General features: G+C 39.0%; 1 protein-coding gene across 1 annotated transcript in view; it reads right to left on the bottom strand.

The window, feature by feature from the left end:
- Nucleotides 1-14,304, bottom strand: part of NEIL3 (nei like DNA glycosylase 3) — a 36,127-nt gene extending 21,823 nt beyond the window's left edge. Inside the window, exons 1-2 of the mRNA XM_037526471.2 lie at nucleotides 14,087-14,304; nucleotides 919-1,043 (exon numbers count right to left, since the gene is read on the bottom strand). Of these exons, the coding sequence (XP_037382368.1) occupies nucleotides 919-1,043; nucleotides 14,087-14,242 (281 nt within the window). The 5' untranslated portion in view covers nucleotides 14,243-14,304. The remainder of the gene's footprint in view (nucleotides 1-918; nucleotides 1,044-14,086) is intronic.
- Nucleotides 14,305-24,091: the final 9,787 nt, after the last annotated feature.

Genomic DNA, 24,091 nt, shown 5'->3' with positions numbered 1-24,091 from the left:
AAGCCTGTAGTAGATGAGATGCAATAAATAATCACAGAGTCGCATTATCTCTCTATGACCATTATTCACCTTGAATTTGATGCACAGGGCTCAGTATTAGGACTTTTCTTTTAAGCAAGTGAAACTGTTCAATATCTTAAGGAAACATTTAAAAAGATTTAAGGAAGCAACACCAATCTTCAAATTTGCAATAGCTTAGTCTAAACTCAGAGAGTACTGAGAAGACTGAGATTTGATAGATATACGACTGCATAGGTGGTTTCAATTTCCTGCAAAAAATAAACAGGTGACAGGGCAATGGCATATATTTTGACATTTTTTATCATTAAGAAAAAGAAGGTAGTAGACTGTTTGTCCTTCTTTGCCAATAGATTGGCAATGAATTTTCATAGGAACTGTAAAAATATGGAAGACCTGTTATTTTTATGGAAAGCTTTTGAAATCTGTAAATAACCTTCCAAATTCCATTCAAGGCTTCAGAGAAAGAAGGAAGACAAAAAATATATAGAAAAATCCATAGACACAGTTAATCCAAACTAGGAGCTGTCATAAATGTAAAGAACTCAATGTCACTAAATATAATACCTATTTGTTGAACACAAGTGGGGAGAAGAACAGTGTAGGGATTTTAGACAAAATAGATTTGTGTTGTTCTGATACCTCTCCAGATGCCCTGCCAGCCTATCCATTTTTAAAAAAGAAATTGACTAACCCTCCAAGTAACGATGACATCATAATTTATTCTTCTTCTGCTTATTTCCTTCCATGATAGAATCTCAATCTCTTACGTTACAGCTGTTTTCAAAACAGAGTACTTTCTACATGATTAAATGTGACATTGACAAACTGCAAGTAAAGCCTTCTCCCCATCTTTAAAAGGAGAGAAGAAGTAAGATGTATGGTACAGGTTTATCTTACCGTAAGGCTTTTGGTCCAAAGTACATAAAGAGTTCCTTTCCCAAAGTTTCCACGCCACTGTATACACAGTCATTAAGCAGCCTCAAGAAATTCTGGCTGGAATCATTATTATTCATTGCAGCAGTCTGGTAGAAAATACGTACATACATGTAAACACACGCATACTCTAAACAAAATTACAGTTTAATACTTAGATGTATTTATATTACTTCATGCCCAGGTGCATTCCAATGAGAAGAATAATCTTGAAGTCAAGTAATGTAATCAGCTGTTTACATACATTTTGTCAAATTACTATGCAGTTGTTTAAAAAGAGAGGGGCCAAAAAAATGAAGGAAAAAGTAATTGGCACACAACCAAAATGAGTGTATTCCAGGGCCCTCCAGTTCTACACATGTGAAAAGAAAGCATACAAAGTGTGAATGCTTTCAAACCAGAAACTATTATAGAACACAACCTTCCATGTCCAAAAGTATAGCCAAGCTCCTCAAAAGAGAATTCAGTGAAAACAGCTAAAAATGGTGGGTAAAATAAATAAACTATTTTCAACTTTAACTGGAGAACTCATAACCAGGTAAAGGGTAATGAGGTCAAAGCCAAGTCAAAGAGAGAGAGAACCTCAAAATTTAAATGGCACCAGCTCTTATCCTACAGGCATTTATGGAGCTTAAGAAATATGAGCTTAAATATTCATGGTGTTTTCAGGAGGTGTAGGGGATCAGAGGTGAATGTACAGGTACCTATGTCACATGTCCTCAGAACATTTATCTCTGATTTCTCTTTCTTGGATGAACTCTAGAGTCTATTGCGATTATCAAGCGTGGACAGGGCTGCCTTGAGTACTCAGGGTGGGAAAAACTTACTTTCACATTGACTTTGTTTTCATACATGAATCTGTTAAAGCCCTGAATTGAGATGCACCAAGAGTCTTATTTTTCTGCCTAACAAAAGACTTCAGCCAGTTATATGCACTCAAGTCAAGTGGAGATTAAGATAGATTTCAGTGTAGGTTTCCATGGCAACCAATTAGTAGATAAAAACTAGCCAGGACATTTTTAAGAGGATGATAAATAGGGCAGATATAGATTTGTTATGAACAAGCTTTCCCTCAACATCAATGAGGTTTCGTACTTTTAGGATCTCGGATTTAAGATCTTCATGACATTTTAAGCTTTGGCTTCTAAATGAATGGCTGCTTCCCTATCACCCCCAAAGCAACAATCTCTTATCTTCTTTGCAATAGTCTTTACTAGCAGCTGTTTTGGGCAATGCCCTCTGAAGTCCTCTGGCTTCTTAGGGTTCCCAGCAGAGTCTGGGTGATGAATTTCCTATTTATTGTATAACCCTAAAGACCATAGTGGGTGACTTCCTCTACTTCTGTGGGAAGGAATCAGTGACAAGTACTTTCAACAACCGCCATCCTTTAAGTCTCACAATGTCAACCTCCATCAATGTTGGGCGAAGTAATCTTGAGCAGAATCTCATATCCTCCCACCAGCCTTGGCTGCGTGGATGGGCCTTGGGCTGGAGGCAGAGTGCCCCAGAGCCCTGCTGGGTTTATTGCCTAGTAAGGGATCTAGACTTCTCATGGGGTCCTTTCTTTACTCAAGCATGTGAGGAGGGCAGTTGACCCTCAGGCACAACCCCGCTTTCTGTACTTCAGAATCCACTGGATACCTGCACTGCAGCACGCCATGGGGTGTGTGCACAGTCACCCTGCCCTTGCCAGCTTGGACATATCCAGTGAGCAGTAAGCACCGAGGCGTTTAGGGGGGCTGGATCTCATGCATTCTCTCCTTTTGCTGGAAGCAAACACCGTGCCACCCGAGCCTGCTGTGTGGGTTGTCGTTTCTCGGTGACATGGAATGGGGCACTGGTTCTTTCCTGTGGCAGGTAACCCGGGCCACTCTCAAGTTCTACCTCCCCCCCTTTTGGCAAAGCCCAATCACTTAGTAAACAGTAAAACAGTCTCTGATTGGACAACTGAAAAAGTCTTGTCATTTGCCACATCACCGTTCTCACTGGGTTACCCTAAACCTAACTGCCCTGCTTTTCTACTTTCCAAAATGGGAATCCACATGACTGACCTCTTTGTCCCCTATCCAGACATCTTTGCCTCGACTTAATTCTGACATTACAACATTTGATAATAGTTCCTGGCAAGGAGACAGACAATGTAACCTTGAACTAGGACATGCTATCACAATGCCAAATAAAACAGTAAAAGAGTCCCAACTGTCTCATGTGAAGCCTGCTCACATTACTGAATTAAGAGCTTTGATAAGAACATACACCATTTAGTTTAAAATTCTGATAGTCAACCACTGTCATAGTTCATTTTATTCACAGGGCTTTGTCTACACCTTTGACATCCTCCGACAACAAAGGTGGTATGTGACACCTGGAAAAGCATCTCTCTCCATGAAAAATGCACCAATGAATGACATTCATTCATTTTAGAAGACTTTATTGGCCCTTTACTATGTACCAGGGCTTGTTCTGGATGCCAGAATGTATCAATGATAAAATCAATACCTCCCGACCCTCTCTCAGCTTCGTGTACTTTATATACTAGAGAAAGGTGATAACAAGCAAGAAACATTAAGGTACACAAGAACATTTTGAAAGCAATCTGGAGGAGAATAAGAGGGTAAGATGAGGGGAGGGCATCGCACATTGTAATTTTAAATGGGTGGTAATAATATCATTGGGAAAATAATATTTTTTTCCAACAGGAATGAAATAAAAGATATAATCTGTATTATTTTTTTAAATGCTCTCACTGGCTGCTGGAACATTCTAGCTAGAGGAATAAGGTGTGGTGAGAAGGGGACAGATTTCTGGATGTATTTTGAAGGTAGAACAAAGATTTGCTGGTGGTTTGTGGCCTGAACAATTGGAAAATAGTAGTATTATCAGCTGAGATGAAGAAGAATTGAATAGTGGGAGAGGAAGGTCAGGTGTTTGGTTTTAGATAAATTAAGGTTGAAACGTCTATTAAACACATAGGTAGAGTGTAGGGCAGCGGTTGGGCATGAGTTTGGAATTCAGAGAAGTCCATCTGGAAATGAATCTACTTAGCAATCAGCATTCCAACCACTTCTAAAGCTTTGAGACGGGGTAAGATCAGCAAGAGCTGAGTATAGATAAAGAGGAAAAGACCTAAGAACTGAGGTCTAGGACACCCCAGTGTTTTGATATTTGGTAAAAGTGGAGGAATCAGCAAATGGACAGTATGGAATCAGGGAGACGAGAAGGGGGAACGAGATAAGGAGACTGAAAAGACAATTGGCAGCATTTGGAGCAAAACTAAGCAAGGAATGTCCAGGAAGCCAAGGCAAAATATGTTTCAAGGAAAAGACACTGTACAAGGAAGTACTGGCAGAATATCAAGATGGAGACCTGACCAATGGATTTAGCATGTGGGGGAGATTAGTCACAAGAGTTTTGGAGAAGTGGTAGGAGGCGGCAGCCTGATTGGAGTGAGTTTAAGTGGTCAGGGGAGGAGCTAGAGGCAGTGAGCCAGCATGAAGACACAGAAGTAGGTGGTAACTGAGGGGGAACTGTTTTGTTTGTTTTAAGATGGAATATGTTTGTATGTTGCTGGAAATGGTGGAGTAGAGAGGAAAACATTACTCAGGCAGGAGAGAGAACAGAACAGAATGATGTTCAGTAGGCAAGAAGGGATGTTTAAGGACACATTTTGGTCCCCATAGGAACATGAACAGTTCATCTATAGTGTCAGGAAGGACAGCAGGTTATGTATATAGGTGTGGATGCTGGTAGGTAGATGGATGAGGTTGCATAATTTCTCTACGGATTAGTTCAATTTTCTCAGTAAAGTATGAATCAAGGTCATCAGCTAAGAGAAAGGTAGGCCCCAGCACCTTGGATCTTCTAAAGTTACATGTAGCATCAAACACTACTACTCTGTTTTGACAGATTCTGACAGTATTTCTCTAGTCTCATCATTCCCAGGTAGAGGCTAACGGCCTCACACAAATAGTGTCATTGGTTTCATCCTAGAAACATCTATGAAAATCTTTCATTGAAATCTCACTGTCGAGGACCACATAAGGTTCCCTTAATTACTAACATTAATATCTGCTGATGTATTGAAAGGAATAATCTGTTTGTATTAGCCTGTCTACACATGTGCTTACTGGGATCATAACTTTGTGTGATTTTGAACTTTTATTGTATGTTTTCTGGAAACCCAGGGAATTACTGAGGAAGTTTTCCACTCTATTTCAACTAATGTTCACTATCTAATGACAAAAACTGGATGCTGCCATCCAACGCCGTCCCATTATCCAAGCGCAGAGATTTCCTTTAGCAAAATACACCAGTGGGTCTTGTTACAATTAGTTAAGCAACATATTTAAGGCCACAATTCATATAAATTTTTTTTCTTTTTTTAAAAAAGATTTATTTATTTATGCATAGAAGAACTGGGGTAGAGGCCAGAGGTGCGGAGGGGTGAGAAGATTCACCAGAGACAGAGTAGGGAGCAGAACAGGCAGATGTACTGAAAGACATTGTTGAGGGGAGCAGCGGGCCAGTCAGTGCCATGTGGGTAGCTCCCTGGCTGGGGCTCAAACTTGTGCTGCAGTGGCTGTGGACAGCTTCACAGGTTGCATCTTAACCCCTTGCACCACAAGGGAGGCCCCCATATCAATTTTTTTCTATCTGTTATTCTTAAGCGACTATATGATATACATTTCTGAAGACATCAATTAAGAGAAACAGTAAAAACCAGGTTAAAAAAATATGGGTTCTTAAAGGAAACCTCAACCTTTTCTTGACCCATTATTTAAATGCTCAGAACTAATAACATCTGTTAAAAAGAAAGTCTAACCTAACTTATTTTGATTTTTAGCCTAGATTTTTCTTGGGGGAATTTCTAATTACAGGTCAATGGGGTCTAGAAGGTCCTTTCTCAAGATTGTTAGAACCTATGCTGTGGGGAATTTGCTTGCACGTATAGTTTATGGAGAGTTAAAATTTGTTCTAATTAATGCTGAAGGGTAGGTTAAAAATAAAAGTTTTTAATGCCCAGAAGAAATCCCTCAAGGCATCGAAGATTGTCCTGGAACAGACATCTATATGCTCTACAAGTTACTGTCAACTATGAGAGATTTCAGAAAATTTACCAGATCTAACCAGGGAAAATGTGGCCATTCAAACAAAAGAAAATCTCAGTGGCCAGCCCTCCAATCACTTATTAACAGGATGAGGAAGACAGTGTGCCCTTGGAAAGAGAGTCTGTTGTGCATACGGGGATGAATCCAGAAATATAAATGGCAATAAGCTTAAAATGTGTGAGACCATTAAATCCCTTCACACAGCTGTCAATGAAAAGTGAAATCTGTTGTCTGGGCTGACTTGGAGGACCTCAAAACAAGAGCAACCAAATCCTTAAAGGGCAACTCGTGTATAATTTTACTGGTGCTTGACCCTATTCTCCATGATTTAAAAATAACCCATAATTCTTGTGACATCAAAAGAATTATGGAAATGGTTATGAAATTAAAGGTGCTACAAATATTGAAAGAAATGTGAAATATGTCTGCCCTGGGGTCCGCCTTGGTTAAACACACAATACTATCAAGCTATTGTCAGCCACTGCAGCACGAGTTCGATCCCCGGCCAGGGAGCTGACCCACATGGTGCAGCAGACCTCTCCTGTCTCACCCGCTGCTCCCCTCAACAGTGTATTTCAGCAGATCCACCTGTTCTGCTCCCCACTCTGTCTCTGGTGAATCCTCTCATCCCCCGCACCTCTGGCCTAGACCTCAGTTCTTTTGTGCATAAATAAATAAAATCTTGGGAAAAAAAAAAGTTTCTGCCTGTTGAAGGTGAATTTTACAACACCAGGGCCCACTAAGGAGTGGACATAGGTGGAAATGGTCACTGTAGATAAGTGCATACCACAGACTTCAAACTGTCCCAGCCCCGAGGGATAGCAGAGACTGTTCCACTCAGGGTGCTGTGAGGCCTTGGCTTGAATATGTTGAGGAATTTAATTTTTTATACTTGACGAGTCATTTGGGAATTAAAATGTCTTTCCTCACAAACATCCTTTGTGAGATTCTGTCTGGTACCAGAATTTCCCCACCTGGGAATCAGAATCATCTTGAGGCTTTCTACCTGCCACGCCTAGCAAGGTGTTATCTGTACCTGCTATCAGAGCACCCCACAGGCTTGTTGGTCTGTGACTATATTTCTCTTTCATGTGTCTACAAGCTCCATGAATACCTTTTTTTTTAGATTTATTTGTTTATTTTTTATTTATACAAAAACTGGGGTACAGGCCAGAGGCGTGGGAGGGTGGGAGAATTCACCAGAGACAGAGCGGGGAGCAGAACAGGCAGAAAACTGAAAACACTACCAAGGGGAACACAAGGCAAGACAGGAGAGGTCTGCCATGCCATGTGGGTAGCTCCCTGGCCAGCTGGGAATCGAACCCACACTGCAGACAGCTTGACAGCACTGTGTTTAACCCGCTGAGCCACCAGGGAGACCCAATAACTGGTTTTTAACTAATATCCCTCACAGCTTCACAGAAAAACTGAAGTTCTATTCCATTCAGATCTTTCCTTTTTTCCCCTCCTAAAACTGTGTAGCTTTAAAATACGGACCCACTGTCTCCCTACCCATCATTCCTATCTTGCTTTACCTTAACCAAGATTTCTTGGCAAAAACTTACTTTACCATCTGTTTTATCTCCCTTTAAAATTATCAATAATTGGTCTCTTCTTTTTAATTATCTACAATGGCATGAGGTTTCAATGTAGGAATTTCTCATGACGACCAAAAGCTCCATCAAAATAAACTACCGTAGTTAGTATTTATAGAATTTCCCATAAAGTAGGGGGAAAAAATACCAAAATCAAACTTTATGGAAGATTGAGGAATGAATTTAGGAGGAGAACAAAATAGTTCAATAACCAGTCTTGATATATTAACAACAACCAGTCTCAAATATCTGAGATGTTTTCTTAACATTTAAATGGCTGCTTTAATATCTATCCTAATATTTCATATTTCTTTTCTTTTCAAATAAATTTTATTTTTATATTCCCCATACAATTGCAACCGCCTTATTTTGACTCCCCACCCCCCCATAGTGTGTCTCTGGTTCATAGTTTTTTGTTGATTTTGATTTTCACTTTCCTATAGTTATTCATTTTCCTGGTCCCTTATTTAAGTTTTCTAGATTCCTGCTATGAGTGAGACCATCCGATATTTTTCTATTTCATATTTCTTTTCAAGGAAATGATACAAGAAGATATTTTTATTTGGTTGTCTTATCACCTGGACACATGACTATGTCACCTGATTCCCTATATACTATTATTTCTAAAATAATCAGCTCTGGGACAAGACTAAATTTTCAATTCATGACTGACCACTACAAGCACCTGCATACATTTTTAACTGTTTTCTAAAAGTTCCATTTTAGGGGGAAATTCTGGTCTACCGGCCATGGTTAATTCCACTTATTTTGAGAGCTATTGTGCATGAATTGGGAAGGCTTCTGCAGTAAACCTAAGATTTACAAGATATTCACGTGGCCTACTGTCAAATCAGGGTTATCACCTCTTTGTGTAAGCTTCAGCTGCCCAGACAAATTCAAAAATTAATTTCCACAAGCCTATTACCTTTGCTATAACGACACACAATTGCCCAATATACACTTGACTTTCTCATACTGACCCTTATAATCCTGTTACTGTATTATTTGAACATGTCATTTTTTTTCTCCCTGAAATAGAGACGAAAATCTCCTTTGCCACAATTTTAAGTATGATTGAGAAGGGTTCACCTTCCCATTTTCAAGTGGCTTAATAGTATGAAATTGTCAAAACAACATACATCTTCAGAGACAGCACATATTTATTGTGCTGATTACCATTTATCCTGCCTCTCCATGGGTGAACAGGGAAGATGAACTTTTCAGAACAGAATAAGGCTTTCCCAAAGATAAATGCTTCAACTCTTGTGCAATTACAATTTTTCCCACAAGGAAAAAACAATAGCATATTTACCTTTATTTCTGTCCTCCTACCCCCCCCCCCATATGCTTTTTTTCCATCCCTAATACAACACTTTCTTAATCAGAGGTCACTAATCTACCAACTTAGAATCTACCATGAAAGAACTTAATTTTCAAATGGTCTCCAAGCACCAAAAGAGAGGTCTTTAGGTCCATACATCAAAACATAGTCTAATGTTATAAGAGCAGAACCTTCAAGCACTTATCCAGAGGCTAAACACTGTAGTTATTTGAGGGCACCACGTGATTACAAACCTTTCACAAGGGAATAGGTGTTCCTGATCTGAGAGAAAAAGGAACAATTACTGCAAAGTTTACTTTGCTAGACACTAAGTTAACCTAACCCTGACCACATCAGTGAAGATGTGAGTATCTTAATCTCCAGATGAGGAAGTGAAAAGGAGCTGGGAAGCAAAATCAAGCTGATCAGATCGTCTTTTCTCTGCAGAACTGAATATTTCAGTGCAGGATTAAAAGTCATCATCATAGAAAATCTCCTCCCATTGTTTTCTCATCTATAAGACTCCTCATCTGTTTTCTGTGGCGCTTGTGCTATGATGCTGTATAATGCTGAATGCTGATATTAATGATCCTGAGTTAATAAGGTGAAACCATTATCAGTACCCATTTAAGAAGGTAAGGATGGAGATAATGGATGTCCTATAACATCTTAAAACCCCTTTGAGTATACAGGAATAAACTTCATTTAGCTGGAAAATGAATCCCTGTGATTTAGTTTATTCCTCATATAATGACAATAAAATGAGCTATTATTTCCCCCAGTATGAAGGGAAAGGTTGGTGGAAAATTTTTATATTGCTTCACTATTTTCTTGTAGTAGCAATTTTCATATAACATATACAACAAAAATATAACTACTCATAATGAATGCTTCTGAACAGAATTCACTTTACATACTTAATCATTTTGGAGTATTAGAAGCTTTGCTCTTCTGCATCTATTCAAACATTTATTAAATGCCTACTTTGTCCTGAGACAGTGAAAGACATATACAGATGAGTTAAGAGTAGCTAGCATTTTAAACATGTATAAAATCTTAAGGAGTGATGGAATACTGGAGGATCATGCTTTAAATGAAATGAATGTTTATAAATAAACTGCTTCTGATCCCATTTATGAAGGGAGATTAAAAACATATACAGATTACTTACTGATTTCACTAAAATATTTCACAAAAATATTGCATAACAATTAATACTGATTTCACTAAAATATTTCATTAAAATATTGCACCCAACAATTAAAATTGGAGGATTGACTTCATAGCTCATTAACCAGACATGTTCATTTATATTCCAATATTGTTTCTTACCAGAAGGTTCTACAAGCTCCAGCAGAGTTTTATGCAACATGCTTATACAGTTGTATAATTTTATGCTGACTAACAGTTGATCAAACTTCAGAGAAATAATACAGTGCATACATGACAAGCAGGTGCTAGAAACTTCTATGTCTTGGCTTCTTCAAAATGAGGATGAATAGTAATGAGCAAACATGCATTAGAGTGTGTTCCCTACAAACTTTAACTGGATCAAAGCGAGATGGTGTATGCAAAATAAGTAACCGGTTCATTACTGGAGAGCTACAAAGGAAGTTTTTTTGGGGGTTGGTTTTTTGGCATGATGATTATCTGAAGTTTAAATCCTTTATTTTAAATGCCTAATTAATGTTCTATTAACTGTCTTTTGTATTTCTTTTTCCTATTAAGTGCAAGGTAACTAGACTTTTGGTGAGGAGCATAATGTCGATATGGAGATATTAATATGTAAGTTTACACAACAATCTTTATCATATTCTAGACCAATGTTACTTCAATTAAAAAAATTTACTATGTAGTTATTAAATTATTTTTAAATCATGTCTTATGAAAATTAATGATTTTAAGCCAGTAGCACAAACATTTAAATAGTTTTAACTCTCAGGCATAAGTGCCTAAGAAATATGGGATCATCTGTTACAATAATGATCAGCCAGAAGTCTGTGACAACATAGGTTTTGATGAAATTTACTATGGATCCAGTATCTTTCTCAAATGCAAAAGAACCTTCATAATTTTCAAGGGTTTTCTTTTCTATATAAAGGCCCAGAAAGTGAAACCAGGGCAAAATATTTGTCTTTAATAAATGTTTGCTAATATTTCTTTAAATATTTAGCAGAAATATTTAATATTTTGAAAAGGAAACTAATAGTTCTTGAGCACTGAGCAAGTGCTCTATATACTCTATTTCTTCTAATCATCATCACTGTCCTCATTTTACAGGTAAGAAAAAGGAGGTTGACAGTAAGCAGCAGAATCTAAATTTGAATTCAGGCATACAATAGTCCACTGATTTCCTGAGACGTCTATCATTTGTTCTCTGTACATTCTTTCTTCAAGATACTCATCTTTAAAAACTAAAATACATATTCCTCTAGTTTCTAGGTCCTCTCTCACACATCTGACATTGGTACCATTTGCCAAACTTACAACAAGTATCGGGATGCAATTTAAATACACACATGCTCCCTTCCTGGAAAAAGAGCTAGAACACACAGCTTTATAAACTCTATATTGATGTTCAAATTCAGTTTCCAAAGACCCAGATTCATGAACCTAATTACAAAGGCCTATTCCAATTTTTAGTATCTCTGTCAAGGTATCAAACATAATAGCTTCAAGTACAGGGCTTTTTAATTTGTGGGGGAAGGCTCAGAGTATTGCTTATATGTGATGTTAATAATTGCATAACCATTAGCGAAGCATCTGTATTATATTACCAGCCTGCACTCTTTTGTACGATTTGAACTTGGGAATAATGGAAGCTGTTCATTAGAAGATAATTATCAAAAGTAGGTAAGAGAATTGACCGACTCGAGCAAAACTAAAAATGGTGGCAGACACAGCCCAAACTGAAAGTCTCATCTCTCAAGTCAACAAATAATCATGACTACATACTGAGCAATACCATTGTATTAGCCACTTTATTTTTGAATCTTTTAGCACTGAGAAGCTATAGCTCGGTTAAGAGTGGAGGCTTTGGGGCTGAAAGCCTGCTTCAACCCCTTAATAGTTCTGTAATTTATTTAAACCCTCTCTGAGCCTCACATTCCTCATCTATAGACTCAGGCTAATCATTTATCATAAGCTCATTATTTCTCATAACTAAATGGAATGTAAAAGTTCTTCAAAAACTCTTTATGCCACGCCGTGAAAGCTGATCACAACAATTTAAAAGGAAATGTTCATGCTATTTTGGCCTAAATATCTATGAGGTGAAATTATTTTAAAACATTTAGTTGGTTTCTCACAGCAGGAACTTTTATCTTATTCATCTTCATATCCCCAGGAGCTAGCATAAAGCCTAACACAAAAGACATTACTATTGAGTATTAGAATTATGATAACAATAAATATATTCATGTCCCATCTATCAGCATGCCCTGTTGCCTTTACTTCTGATGCTATCTCTTGATTCCTCCCACCAGCACTTCTCTCCTGGATGACTAAAGTCATCTCCTAAATGAGGGTACACTATTGACTCTGGTTTTCTTCTAGTTTTTTTTTTTTTCTTGTTCCAGGTTAAGGGAACATCTCAAATCATAAGTGGATCTTGTTACACTTCAAAGATCTCCTTTACCCCTAACATAAAGTCTTATTTCAAATCACCTCCTGTCACATTCTCCCTTTTCCAGCCACAATTTTTCTTTCAACCCCTTCTGTGTTGGAAGCTCTTCCTTTGCGGAAAGTGCTCTGCCTGTCAACCCTCCATTCAGGCTGTATATCTCCTACCCACCTTTATACCTGAGTTTCATTGTTATTCTTCCAGCGAAGCATCCCTCACCTTCTTATAAGTCCTTATTGAACCATGTATCTGTCCTTCAGGGAACTGTCAATTTATATTTCTTTATGTTATTCTCTAACAATGTCTCTTGAATCTTCTCAATTAAAGAACAGACTGTACAAGGGCAAGCATTTGTTTTCACTCCTCCAGTGGCTTGAGAATTCAAAGTTTTGTTGAAAAGTGATTTTTATAAACATTAATTTTCTTAAGAAACCACTCAAAACCCACCTCTGTGTGGCCCTGAGATGATTCTGAGAAACACTTACAATAAAAGAATAGGTGCAGAGTACTTACTGACATATAAAGTCAAAGTAAATAAAATTTAAGGGCAATTAAATTGCCCTCCTTCTGGAAGGAGATGCAAAACTTGTTCTTTCTACAAGTTTGAAATGTATTTTCTCAGACTTAGACCTTAATTTCTTTCATGCTATATGCATAGGCTAATTTCACGGCAGGCAACTTTTTCTTCCAGGACCAAAGGCTATGAGAAAGCTTTGTAGGAGAAATTGAAGCACCGCACAATTTTACATGCATCCACGAAATACAATCTCCCACACATCTAAAAGCCTTTTAACGCATGGTGGCTTAATCAGAATATTTTTAGTACAAGTTCTAAATTCTTACCAAATGAATATCACACCATCTGCAATGAATGCCTGAGTGGCAAGAAGCTGTGTTACAATTTACTTTAAAAAGAAATAAACTGACTTAAGGCAATCAGAAGTGGGTTCCACTGCCCCTTCATTAGAAGGCAAGATTAAGTTGAGTGGGAAGTTTTGCGCGAAACTTTCTAGGTGCAATTTTAGAGTTACATGTTCGTTGTTAAGCATTTATCAGCTGCAAACTATTAAGCAAGTGAGCAGCTAGAATTTCATGCTAGAAAAGTATTGTCTTAAAAATGAGAAGAAAACATGTCAGAGGTTGCAGACAGCTGATAATATTAACAGCAAAAAAATGCACCTATATACATTGGTAACCATCTTTTGCTGGGTGTAAAGGCTTTAGGCAAGGTGGCACAGAATAAAACATCATTTCCCATCTGGCCATCTCTGCCTTAGCCCAGCGCTCCAGAAGTTCCCCCCCACCCCCACCCCACCCCAAGTTGCCTGCCCTCCAGAAAAGTCCAGGTAAACTTTGGGAAAAGCTGGGGTTAGGGAAGCTGGGGGATGGGACTGGGGAACATGGGCTCCAGCAAAGACATGAGTCTGGACCCAGGAGACCCCACGGGGCCTTTATTCTGGTTCTCCCTGTGATGGGCGCAGCTCACCTGGGACGAGAGCACAGTGGCCGCGGCTGCAGGAGGCAACCCTGGGCTGCGCGGGCTCTGCAGAGACCTCGCCCGCACGGCTGTCACCGCCTGGCCCGGGAGCACCCGCGCCCGAATTTTCTCTCCATTTAGAGTACAGCCCGGTCCTTCCACCATATTGCACACGAGCGCTGGGTGCGGAGGGGAGCTCTAGCCTGCAGCAGAACTGCGCGCTGGACCGCGCGTCCTGGAGAGGAAGTTCAAATCTCCCGCGCGCGTCCGGCCCGCCCAGGCCCCGCCCCTGCCCCGCCCAGGGCCCCGCCCAGCCCCGCCCATGTCCGCTCGGGCCCCGCCCAGGTCCCACCAGGGCCAACGTAGCCCCGCCCATGTCACGGTCAGGCCCCGCCCAGGGCCAACGTAGCCCCGCCCCGGGCCCCGCCCAGGTCCCCGTCGGGCGCAGCCAGACCCCGCCCCGTCGCTGCCGCGCAAGCGCAGTGGCTCCCCCCCCCCCCCCCCCCCCCGATTTGGACATGGAATTTTAAGTGACAAAACTCTGGTGCTGGTGAGTGGAGCCTGCCCCAAATGGCTGAGCTGTAGGAACAGAGGCAGTTGGGGCTTCCAACTTGATTTTCTTGGCGTTTGCCCTTGCCCTTGAGATACCCCATAGACGCACATTTCACGCCCTCATCCTCCTCTGCCCACACCCCAGGTGGGGCCTGACCCCCCGCACCCCCCAGGGCCTCTAGTTTTCCTGTGTCCTGGTGGGATGTGAGTGGGAGAAAGGGAGTCAGGGGAGGGTATTGAGGACCAGCAGCTTTTATTTTTTCAGCTGTAAGTGTAGCATGTTTTTTAGGTCCAGTTTATTTTAGTGACTGTATGAAATACCCCTTCATGTTTTGGTGGCTGCAGTCGCTGAACCCCAGTTCATGCACCCGTCTGTTATGGGGTGCCTGAGATGAAAGCTGCTAGAAATTTCTGTGTAAGAGGCAGGACTCTGCGTTTGAGAGCAATGCATGGTTCAAATTTACACAAAGATGCACACAGACAAATGTGATGCTGATAATGGTGCAAGTAATGAGGAAGAAGGAATTGCTTTTTTAAAATTAAAATTAGCACATTAAAACAGGACAGTTTTTTTTAAGATTTATTTATTTATGCATACAAGAGCTGGGGTACAAGCCAGAGGTGTCGGGGGTGAGGGGATTCACTAGAGACAGTGGGGAACAGAACAGGTGCATTGACTGAAATACACTGCTGAGGGGAGCAGCAGGCGAGACAGGAAAGGTCTGCTGTGTCATGTGGGTAGCTCCCTGACTGGGGATGGAACTCATGCTGCAGAGCCAGCAGATTGCTTCATAGTGCGGTACTTAACCCCTTGTGCCACCAGGGAGGCCCTAAAACAGGACAATTTATAAGTGATATAATAAACATATCACTGTACTATAGTTAAACCAGTACACACACACACACACACACACACACAGAGAGAGAGAGACTTAGACTATACTAAAGATTTGAATTCAAAAATTTGAAAAGTATGAAATCTTTTTCTATGTGGGGAGACATTAGTGGTCAAAAGTGCCCTGAGAGGATGAATGAGACCTGTTTGAAACAAAATGTAAGGATTTATTGGGGGTTTAATTAGGACCTGGGAAACAAATTCCACAAGTCCTTAAATTGTTTTTCAGATTGCCTGGATGGGGAAGGTCTGATATTCACACAGCAAACGAAAGGACAGTTCTCGCTCTGGCCAGGTACACAAATTAAGATTAGACTCCACCAAGAGAACAGGTGGTCCATTAGGACAATTGGACTAGAAATCAGTTGAGTTTTGATTGGTCAAATAACATGCAAATCAGGTGAAAAATTAGCTGACCAGTGCCTGGTCAAGTTACAGCCCTGCCAAAGTCCAGCTGGCCAGCTTGCTTCCTTTCCTGTAGGCAGTGCGTCTACTGGACATGCCTGTGTTTGCCAGGACATGCCTGGGACATGATTCTCAACATTTTCCCCACTGTTTCAAGAATCTCTCTTTCAGTTACCCAGACTCAAAGACTCTCAAATGTTCTTATTTCTTGTCAAATGTTAACAGAATCATATTTAGGATTCTTCATACTTTATACCCCCTTTTAATTGTTTACCATTCTAAGTCAAGTCACAAAATAGTTAAAGAATCTGTCTCTACAACCCAAATTCAGTAATAACCTCTGCCCTTTGATGGAAGAAAGTCCTTTAGGTCTATCCTATTATTTAGTGCTATGTAGCCCATTGTCCCATTTGTTATTCCCGAAATTTCTATAGGTCAGGAATTTGGCAGTGCCTTGACTGGATGGTTCTGGCTCAGTATTTCTCAACATTGCAGATAGTGGTATTGGCCAGTGCTGCAGACATCAAATGGCCTGATTGTAGCTAGGAATCCACTTCTGAGATGGCTTATTTGCGTGGCTGGTGGCAGTAACATCGATTCCTCTTAGGCTTCTTGGCTGTTGTCATGACACGGCAGCTGCATTCTTTTAGAGCTTGTAATGGCAGAGAGAAGGAGAAAGCTATAACACGCTTTATTACCTAGTGTCTAAGTCACATAACCACACCATCAGGACATCCATTCATTAGAAGTCAGCCATTAAGTACATCCCATAGCAAGGAGGTGGATTAGGGAGTTAAGTTTTGTCTCCTGAAGGCAGTTTGTGAAGGCAGTTTGTGAATCAGATAGTTTGTGAATATATTTTAAAACAATCATCGTCTTCATTAATTTTATTTATGCCTCATGGATTTCTCATTTCTCTTTAGGTGTTACAGACTGGAGCACATTTGGCTTAAATATAATCTTTAATTAGAACTAGGCTTACTATCCCCTGGGGAGCTGAGTAGGAATTGAGAGTAACACTAAAGACATTTAGAGACTACATTGATGTGATCCAAAGGCCAAGCCAGATTTTGCTCATGTATAATAACTAGCCCGTGAGTCTTTTGGTACTTCTCTCGAATCCTTCTATCCAATTAAGAGCAAAGTCACATGCGTTGTGTAACTATATTGTCTATAAAAAGAATCCCTCTCCAGTGCAAGCAAACCTACCCTGGTATACACTTTGGGCATTGTCCTTTTTTTTTTTTAAGATTTATTTATTTATGCATACAAGAGCTGGGGTACAGGCCAGAGGTGCGGGGTGGGGGGGGGTGAGAGGATTCACCAGAGACAGGGTGGGGAATAGAACAGGCAGACCAACTGAAATACACTGCTGAGGGGAGCAGCGGGGAAAGAGGAAAGGTTGGCTGCGCCATGTGGGTTGCTCCCTGGCTGGTGGGGGATCGAAGTTGAGCTGCAGAGGTTGCAGATTGCTTCATAGTGTGGTACTTTACTCCTTGTGCCACCAGGGAGGCCCCTAGACTGTTCTAACTACTGTTAGCAACTGTCATCTATTTCTAAATAAAAAATAAGCAAATAAGGCATCCTACTTACCATCCTCTCTAATTTTCCTTTCACAGAGTAATCTTTTAAAGTAAGATTACTTCTTAAGCACTATTTATTAATTGAGGACTTTATAAAAGTCATTCATTTTCTCTACAACTAATTTTCCTCATATGTAAAATAAAATATACTTTTGCTATGAACCTGATCAACTTCCAAATAATATGATATATGAACACATTTTGAAGCTATAAGACACTCTACAAATTCAAGAAATTGAGATAAATTTTATTTGCTGTTACCAGAATATTCTCTATTTTGGTGTGTGTCTTACTCAGGCTGTTATTCTCGCTTTCTTTTTTCAGCATCCTCTTCATCTCAATTTACTGAAAATCTCTAACTTTTAAGTACCTTAATTGAAGGCATGTCCTACATAAAACCTTTCAGATATAGTGAGAATTAGTCTCATCTCTTCTGATGTTGGTTCTTCCACTGATTTTACCAAACTTACCTGGTATTAGTGCTCACTGGGTACGGACAGATCTCCTACTAACCATGCTCTCCCTTTTTGAAGACAGAAGAATAAGTGCCCTGTTCATCTTTATACTCCCATAGCACCCGGGAGGCTGTTTTGTGCTTAATAAGACATTCAACAAATACTTGAATTGAATTATGATTATTAACTTAAGATAAAAAAATTGGCACTTTCTTTTCCCAAATAACTTTTCTTATATCTTTAGTGCCATTTTTATGAATTGAGATTTTATGTGTTCAGAAATCCCTTCTAAATTCAATGATAACAAAGATAGGTAACGCTCTAAGTTACCCTGTGGCTTCCTTTATCAACAGGTCAGTAATCTTGATGCATTCCTAAGGAAATCAGACCAAGCATACATGCAGTCATTTGTGTACATTAATTCTTGTGCCTATCTTCACAGTAACTCTAGATGCTAGTCAGAATAAGCAACATCATTGCATTTTACAGATAAAGAAACAGAATTTCAGACCAGTTGTTATTTTTCATACTTAATATATAAAGCAACAAAACACACAAATGGAAACCAAATTTTCTCCTTCCTAGACACTGATATTTTCAATAATAACAGGCACGTGCAGATACAATAAAAATGTCTAAAACACTGGAAATAATAATTTCCTTCAGTACCTGAATTAGCCAGTATAGAGCATATAGGTTCGCAGTTTTCTTGGGGGGAAAAAGAATAAAAAGGGGAAAGAAATTGCTAAAAAGAGAGAGATGGGGCCTAAAAATAACATGAATTTTATGCCCAAAGATCTTCATTAATAAAAACATATGTAATGTTTGCTCTATGTGAGGCACAGAGCCAGGCTATCAGGTACAAAGGGACACAGAGGAGCCTTTGCATACACACAAAGCTACAATGGAGTTAGAGACACTGGCATTAAAAAATATATAATAAAAGGAAAAGAGTTCTCATGGTATGCACAAAAAAGGATATAGATACTATGGGAATTCGTTGAAGGAATACACAGTTGTTCCTTCTTATCTGTAGAGTCACTTTCCATGATTTCAGTTACCCATGGTCAATTATCACCTGAAAAAATGATATAAAAGATATTTTCAAAGAGAGAGACCACAGACACATCAATTTTATTGCAGCACATTGTTTTAATTGTTCCATTTTATTGTTATTGTTAAACTCTTACTGTGCCTAATTTATAAATTAAACTTTATTATAGGTGTGTATATAGAGGAAAATCATCTTTATATTGGGTTCAGTACTACCTGGGGCTTCAGACTTCCCTTGGGGGTCTTGAATCTTAACCTCCACAAGTTCAGAGGAAAGAAGTGAGCAGAGCTGATCCTTTAAGAAATGGGGAATGTAACCAAGTAGAAAGGTCAATTAAGGGAAGTTAAGTAAGAAGAATAGTGGAAACTATGTGATACATTAGAAACACACTGATTAAAGCAGAGAGCAGAGGCAAATAACATTGGAAAGATTTCTGGGGGACCTCATTGTGGAGAACCCAGAATAAGGAAAAGTAGAATTCAATCTTTTGGGTACGTGTAGGGAGCCTCAAGCCCACAAATTCACCTCTTATCACTGAAACTAAAATCTGGAACTCCAAAGTGTGGAGAGGAACCTGCTCTGCAGTTTGAATCCCATATTTGCTTATTCTTCATTAACAGATCTAGCTCAGTTGCTGATAAGAGGTGGGTGGAGTGCCTTATGCACCACTGAATTCATTGCTTTTTGAAAAGCCACTGTGTTTGCTAACAGCCCTCCAGATACTTATCTGATGCCTCTGTGTGCCAGGCAATGTTCAAGGTGTTTTACAAATACTTACTTGTTTAATACTCAGAATAATTCTCTGTGCTTGGTACTATTGTCATCCCCACTTTATGAAGGAGTGAACTGGGGCACAGAAAGCTTGAGTAATCCAGGTCACAGAGTGGGGATTCAACCAAGCCAGCCATTTAATTTAGCCAAATACTTCAGCAACATCAACTCTATCACTGCAGCCCACTACAAAATATTTTTAACAATAATTTAAGATTTGGTGGTTTAGAGGAAGAGCAAACTTTGAGTCAGCATCATAGGGGAATTACAGAGAATCTAAAAACCGTCCTTTAGCATATATGGTTCTGACATCTTTAGGATAATGAAACTATTTTTCAGCTCATTACAATTGTTGTTCTCATACCTTATAAGGTCTGCAGGCAGGGTTTAGCTGGGATGATGAAGATGTTACATGGGGAAAATGTCTTTAATTTCTGTTTTTTAAATAAATTACCTGGTTATATTTAACAAGTAGAGTGAAAACATCCATCCCCTGACAGCATCCTCTTAATTTGAGCTCTGAATAGAGGAGGTCCACATTACTGAGCATTCGTGCAGGTGTTTTGGTGGTATTTGCTAAAGAGTCTCCAGTTTCCAACCATTGAGAGAAACTTTTAGCATTAGACTACCGGAAGTATAATAAAATTCAGAGAACAGGAACCATTGTAATATTTTTGTAGTTTGCAGCAGATAACTAATGTCGGATTTTGCAAAGCAGTTAACTTTGTTCCCTTGTAAAGGCTGGAAGTGTCCAGGTGACAGTTCTCTGCCTGCAAAGTCAAAATCCAAATTGTGAAATCAACCTTGACCTCCTCAGGGATACCCCAAATTGCCCCAACCTGCCTTGCCTTTCACAGTGTTGTGACATCTGTGACTGCGGTGTTTTCATTCTGTTTTGCCAAATTCTCTGTGGAAAGGATTTTTCTAATTTCTTAAAAACTTTGAGTAGTTTCTGAGTATGAACTTAACTTAAAGAAAAAAGAACTAACTAGATATTAAACATTCACAAAAGAACCCAATTAAAATTGCTATATGGTTTTCTCTTTATGACAGGATGGAAGAGTTCATTTATTTTCTGTTTTGAAATAGAAAAGCTACTTAGTTTTTGCTAATATCTTGGAGCAAAGTTCATCAGTCTCAGTCACTGGAGAGGGTATTTAGCTTGAAACGTGAAATCCACCATTTATCCTTTATTCACAGAATGAGTCCTGGACAACCAATCTGTTGCAGCAAGAAGACTAGATCCATTTATACAAAGATAGATCTAGGCAGCTACAGACTAGTGCAGGGGGGAAAAAACTAACACCAGCATCAAGATGTTCCTCTGAGGCTGTGAGCACACACCAGAAGGATACCTGGATGCCCATATTGCAGCAACAACATTTCATCATTTCATCAACAGTTCATCACAGGAAGAAAGGGCTTTCCAAGGAGATAGAAAAGAAAACATTTACAAAGCCAGGAAGTTTGAATGAACTTCACATTCTGGGAATTCCAAGAATATCTAGTGGAACATATAGCCAGAGAAAGTGAGGGCAGGCAGGTCTAAGAGAAAAGGAAGCAAAATGAAATAAAGAAAAATCTAAGGTGACATGCCAAGAAGTATGGGTGTTCTTGTGAAAGTAATGAAAATGTGTAGAATGATGAGATGAGTTTGCCTTGTTGAGTGATCATCTGAGGATTGTGAAGCAGGGGTTGTCCACAGGGTGACCTTGTCCTGCAGGTGACATTGAGTCATGACTGGGAGATCAAGGTGGAGCTATTGGCATCTGATAGGCAGAGGACAGGTAAGTACTATATAGCTTACAAAGCGCATCACAAGGCACCACAAGAAAGAAACATCTAGCCAAAGATGTCAGTAGTGCCACGGTTGAGAAACCCTTGTTAGTGGTAGGATGAATAATGGTCCCCCCAATTATTCATGTGCTAATCCCTGAAGTTTGTCATTCTGTTACTTTACCAAGCAAAAGGACTTTGCAGATATGATTATATTAATTTTGTGTGAATGCTTAAACTTTCAAAGTATGTTTCATATTCTCAAAATTCTGCTGCATTGTTGATCAAAAATACATAGAATTGGGCCTCCCTGGTGGCGCAAGGGGTTAAGCACCGCACTATGAAGCAATCCGCAACCTCTGCAGCACGAGTTCAATCCCTGGCTGGCTAGAGAGAAACCCATATGGTGAAGCAGATCTCTCCTGACTTGCCCACTGCTCCCCTCAACAGTGTATTTCAGTCAGTCTGCCTGTTCTGTTCCCCACTCTGTCTCTGGTGAATCCTCTCACCCCCCCTGCATCTCTGGCCTGTACCCCAGCTCTTGTATGCATAAATAAATAAATCTTTAAAAAATACATAGAATTTATAGATGAACTTATAAACAATTCTACAATATTAAAATGTTTTCCTTTATTAAGCTGTCATTGATTAAATTGAGAAATATTAGCTTTTCTGTAAAGATATTGTGCTTTCTTAACTGATTTAATTCCTAGTTATTTCAGTTTGGATTGATAATTTGAGGGACATACTATTTTGTGTTGTAATTTTGGTTGATTTTTGCTGTGTGAGGCTCTGGACTCCAATGTGAAGTGTTTATACCCAACTGGGGAAGAAAAGAAAATATTAGCCCCTTTAGATAGGCTTATTTTTTATTTTACTTTAACATTTTTATTTTTTAGACAAACAACACCTAATGTATTGATATTAGCTCTATGATTATAATAATAGATAAATTTTATGGAGCACCAACTCTGTGCAAGGGACAATGTTTTCCAGGTGTCAATTCACTCATTCCTAATAAATCCTAAGTGGGATTATTGTTATTTTATAGATAAGAAAAATGAGGCACTGTGTAGTTGCTTAACTTGGTAACTTGCCTAAATTCGCACAGATGGTAAGTGACAGAATCGGGATTTGAACTCAAGGCAATCTTGCTCTTTTCTCTACTCTGATGTATATAATTCCAGCTCATATATATATTTGAGGTCATAGTAGGTTCATAAATAAGTTGGCCTTTTTATAGATAAGGATTGTATGCGTTTTAAAGTTTTATTTATCCACTTGTAGAGGAGACATATTTTGTGAAGAGTGTTGTAGAAGAGCTGCTATTCATCTTGAAAGTTTATCTTATATCTGGCAATTTCACTTAATTCCTTTCTTGGATACACTAATTTGTTCATTCTCTTGGGTTTTCTGTAGAGATAATCTTATCAATTACAAATAATGACAGTTTTATCTCTTCCTTTCCAATTCTTATCATTACTAATTATTTTCCTTGTCTTATTGTGTTTTCTGGAGCTTTCAGTGCCATATTGAATAGTAGTAGGATAACAGATAGCCTTGCCTTGTTGAGTTCAAAATATCTTCAATAAGCACTATCTTCTGAGTCTTTTAAGTAAATACTTTTATCAAGTTTCAGATATATTTGCTCTCAGTTACTCTTAACTTTTGTTTTATCATTAAGTGTAAAATGTGTTACATGTTTTTCCGTTATCTACTGAAGTCAAAATTTATTTCTCTTTTTCAGTCCATTATTATGATGAATTACATATGTGGAGTTTTGATCAGGAACCCATTGTAGCTTTGCTTAGGTAATCTCTACCAATCCACACTGTTTACTTCTTAATAGATTTTGAATTTCTTTGGCTAATATTTTATTTAGCATTTTCTCCTCTGTGATCAGAAGTGAACCAAGACTAGTTATTTTCCTTTTCCTTTTGCAGTGTCCTTATCCAATTTTAATATCAAGATATAAGGCTTATAAAATGACTTGACCTGTTTTTCTTTTTTTGGGGGGAGGGCTTTTATAACATAAAAATTACATGCTTTTTAAAGTTTCACTTATGAGCTCTTAAGGACTCTATTTCAGCTAACTAGATGGTATGTAGTTAGCAGAGAAAAAGGGGGCTATCAAAGCTGTCATAACATTTTCAAGAGGACGCTGATTTAGTTGGTTAAATATTTTCTGTAATTCATTATCAGTCAGCTTTAAAGCTTCACAGCTTTCATAGTATTTGGCAATTTTGAAAAGGGTGAAAACCATTACTGTGGTGGTGCATTTGGCGCATGTGGCATTCTTATTTTGGTTGTGAACCATTTTAGAAGACAGACCCCTCCTACTCCCAACTCCCATCAGGCCATTAGTGCAAGGCCTTAAAACAACTGTATCAATGTAAACTGTGTTTTATTGGGCAAATAAAAAGACAAAAAGGAATCACGTCCTAGATGAAAGTAACAAAAAACATTAGATTTCTGGTGGGGTTCACGTTTGTTCCAGTGAGAAGATAATTCTAGGTTATCATT

Source organism: Talpa occidentalis, unplaced genomic scaffold (assembly GCF_014898055.3).
Source record: "Talpa occidentalis isolate TD23 unplaced genomic scaffold, MPIMG_talOcc4v2.1 talOcc4.4, whole genome shotgun sequence".
NCBI classification, from domain to species: domain Eukaryota; kingdom Metazoa; phylum Chordata; class Mammalia; order Eulipotyphla; family Talpidae; genus Talpa; species Talpa occidentalis.
The sequence above is the reverse complement of the archived record's forward strand: the minus strand, read 5'-3'. Positions and strand labels throughout refer to the sequence as shown.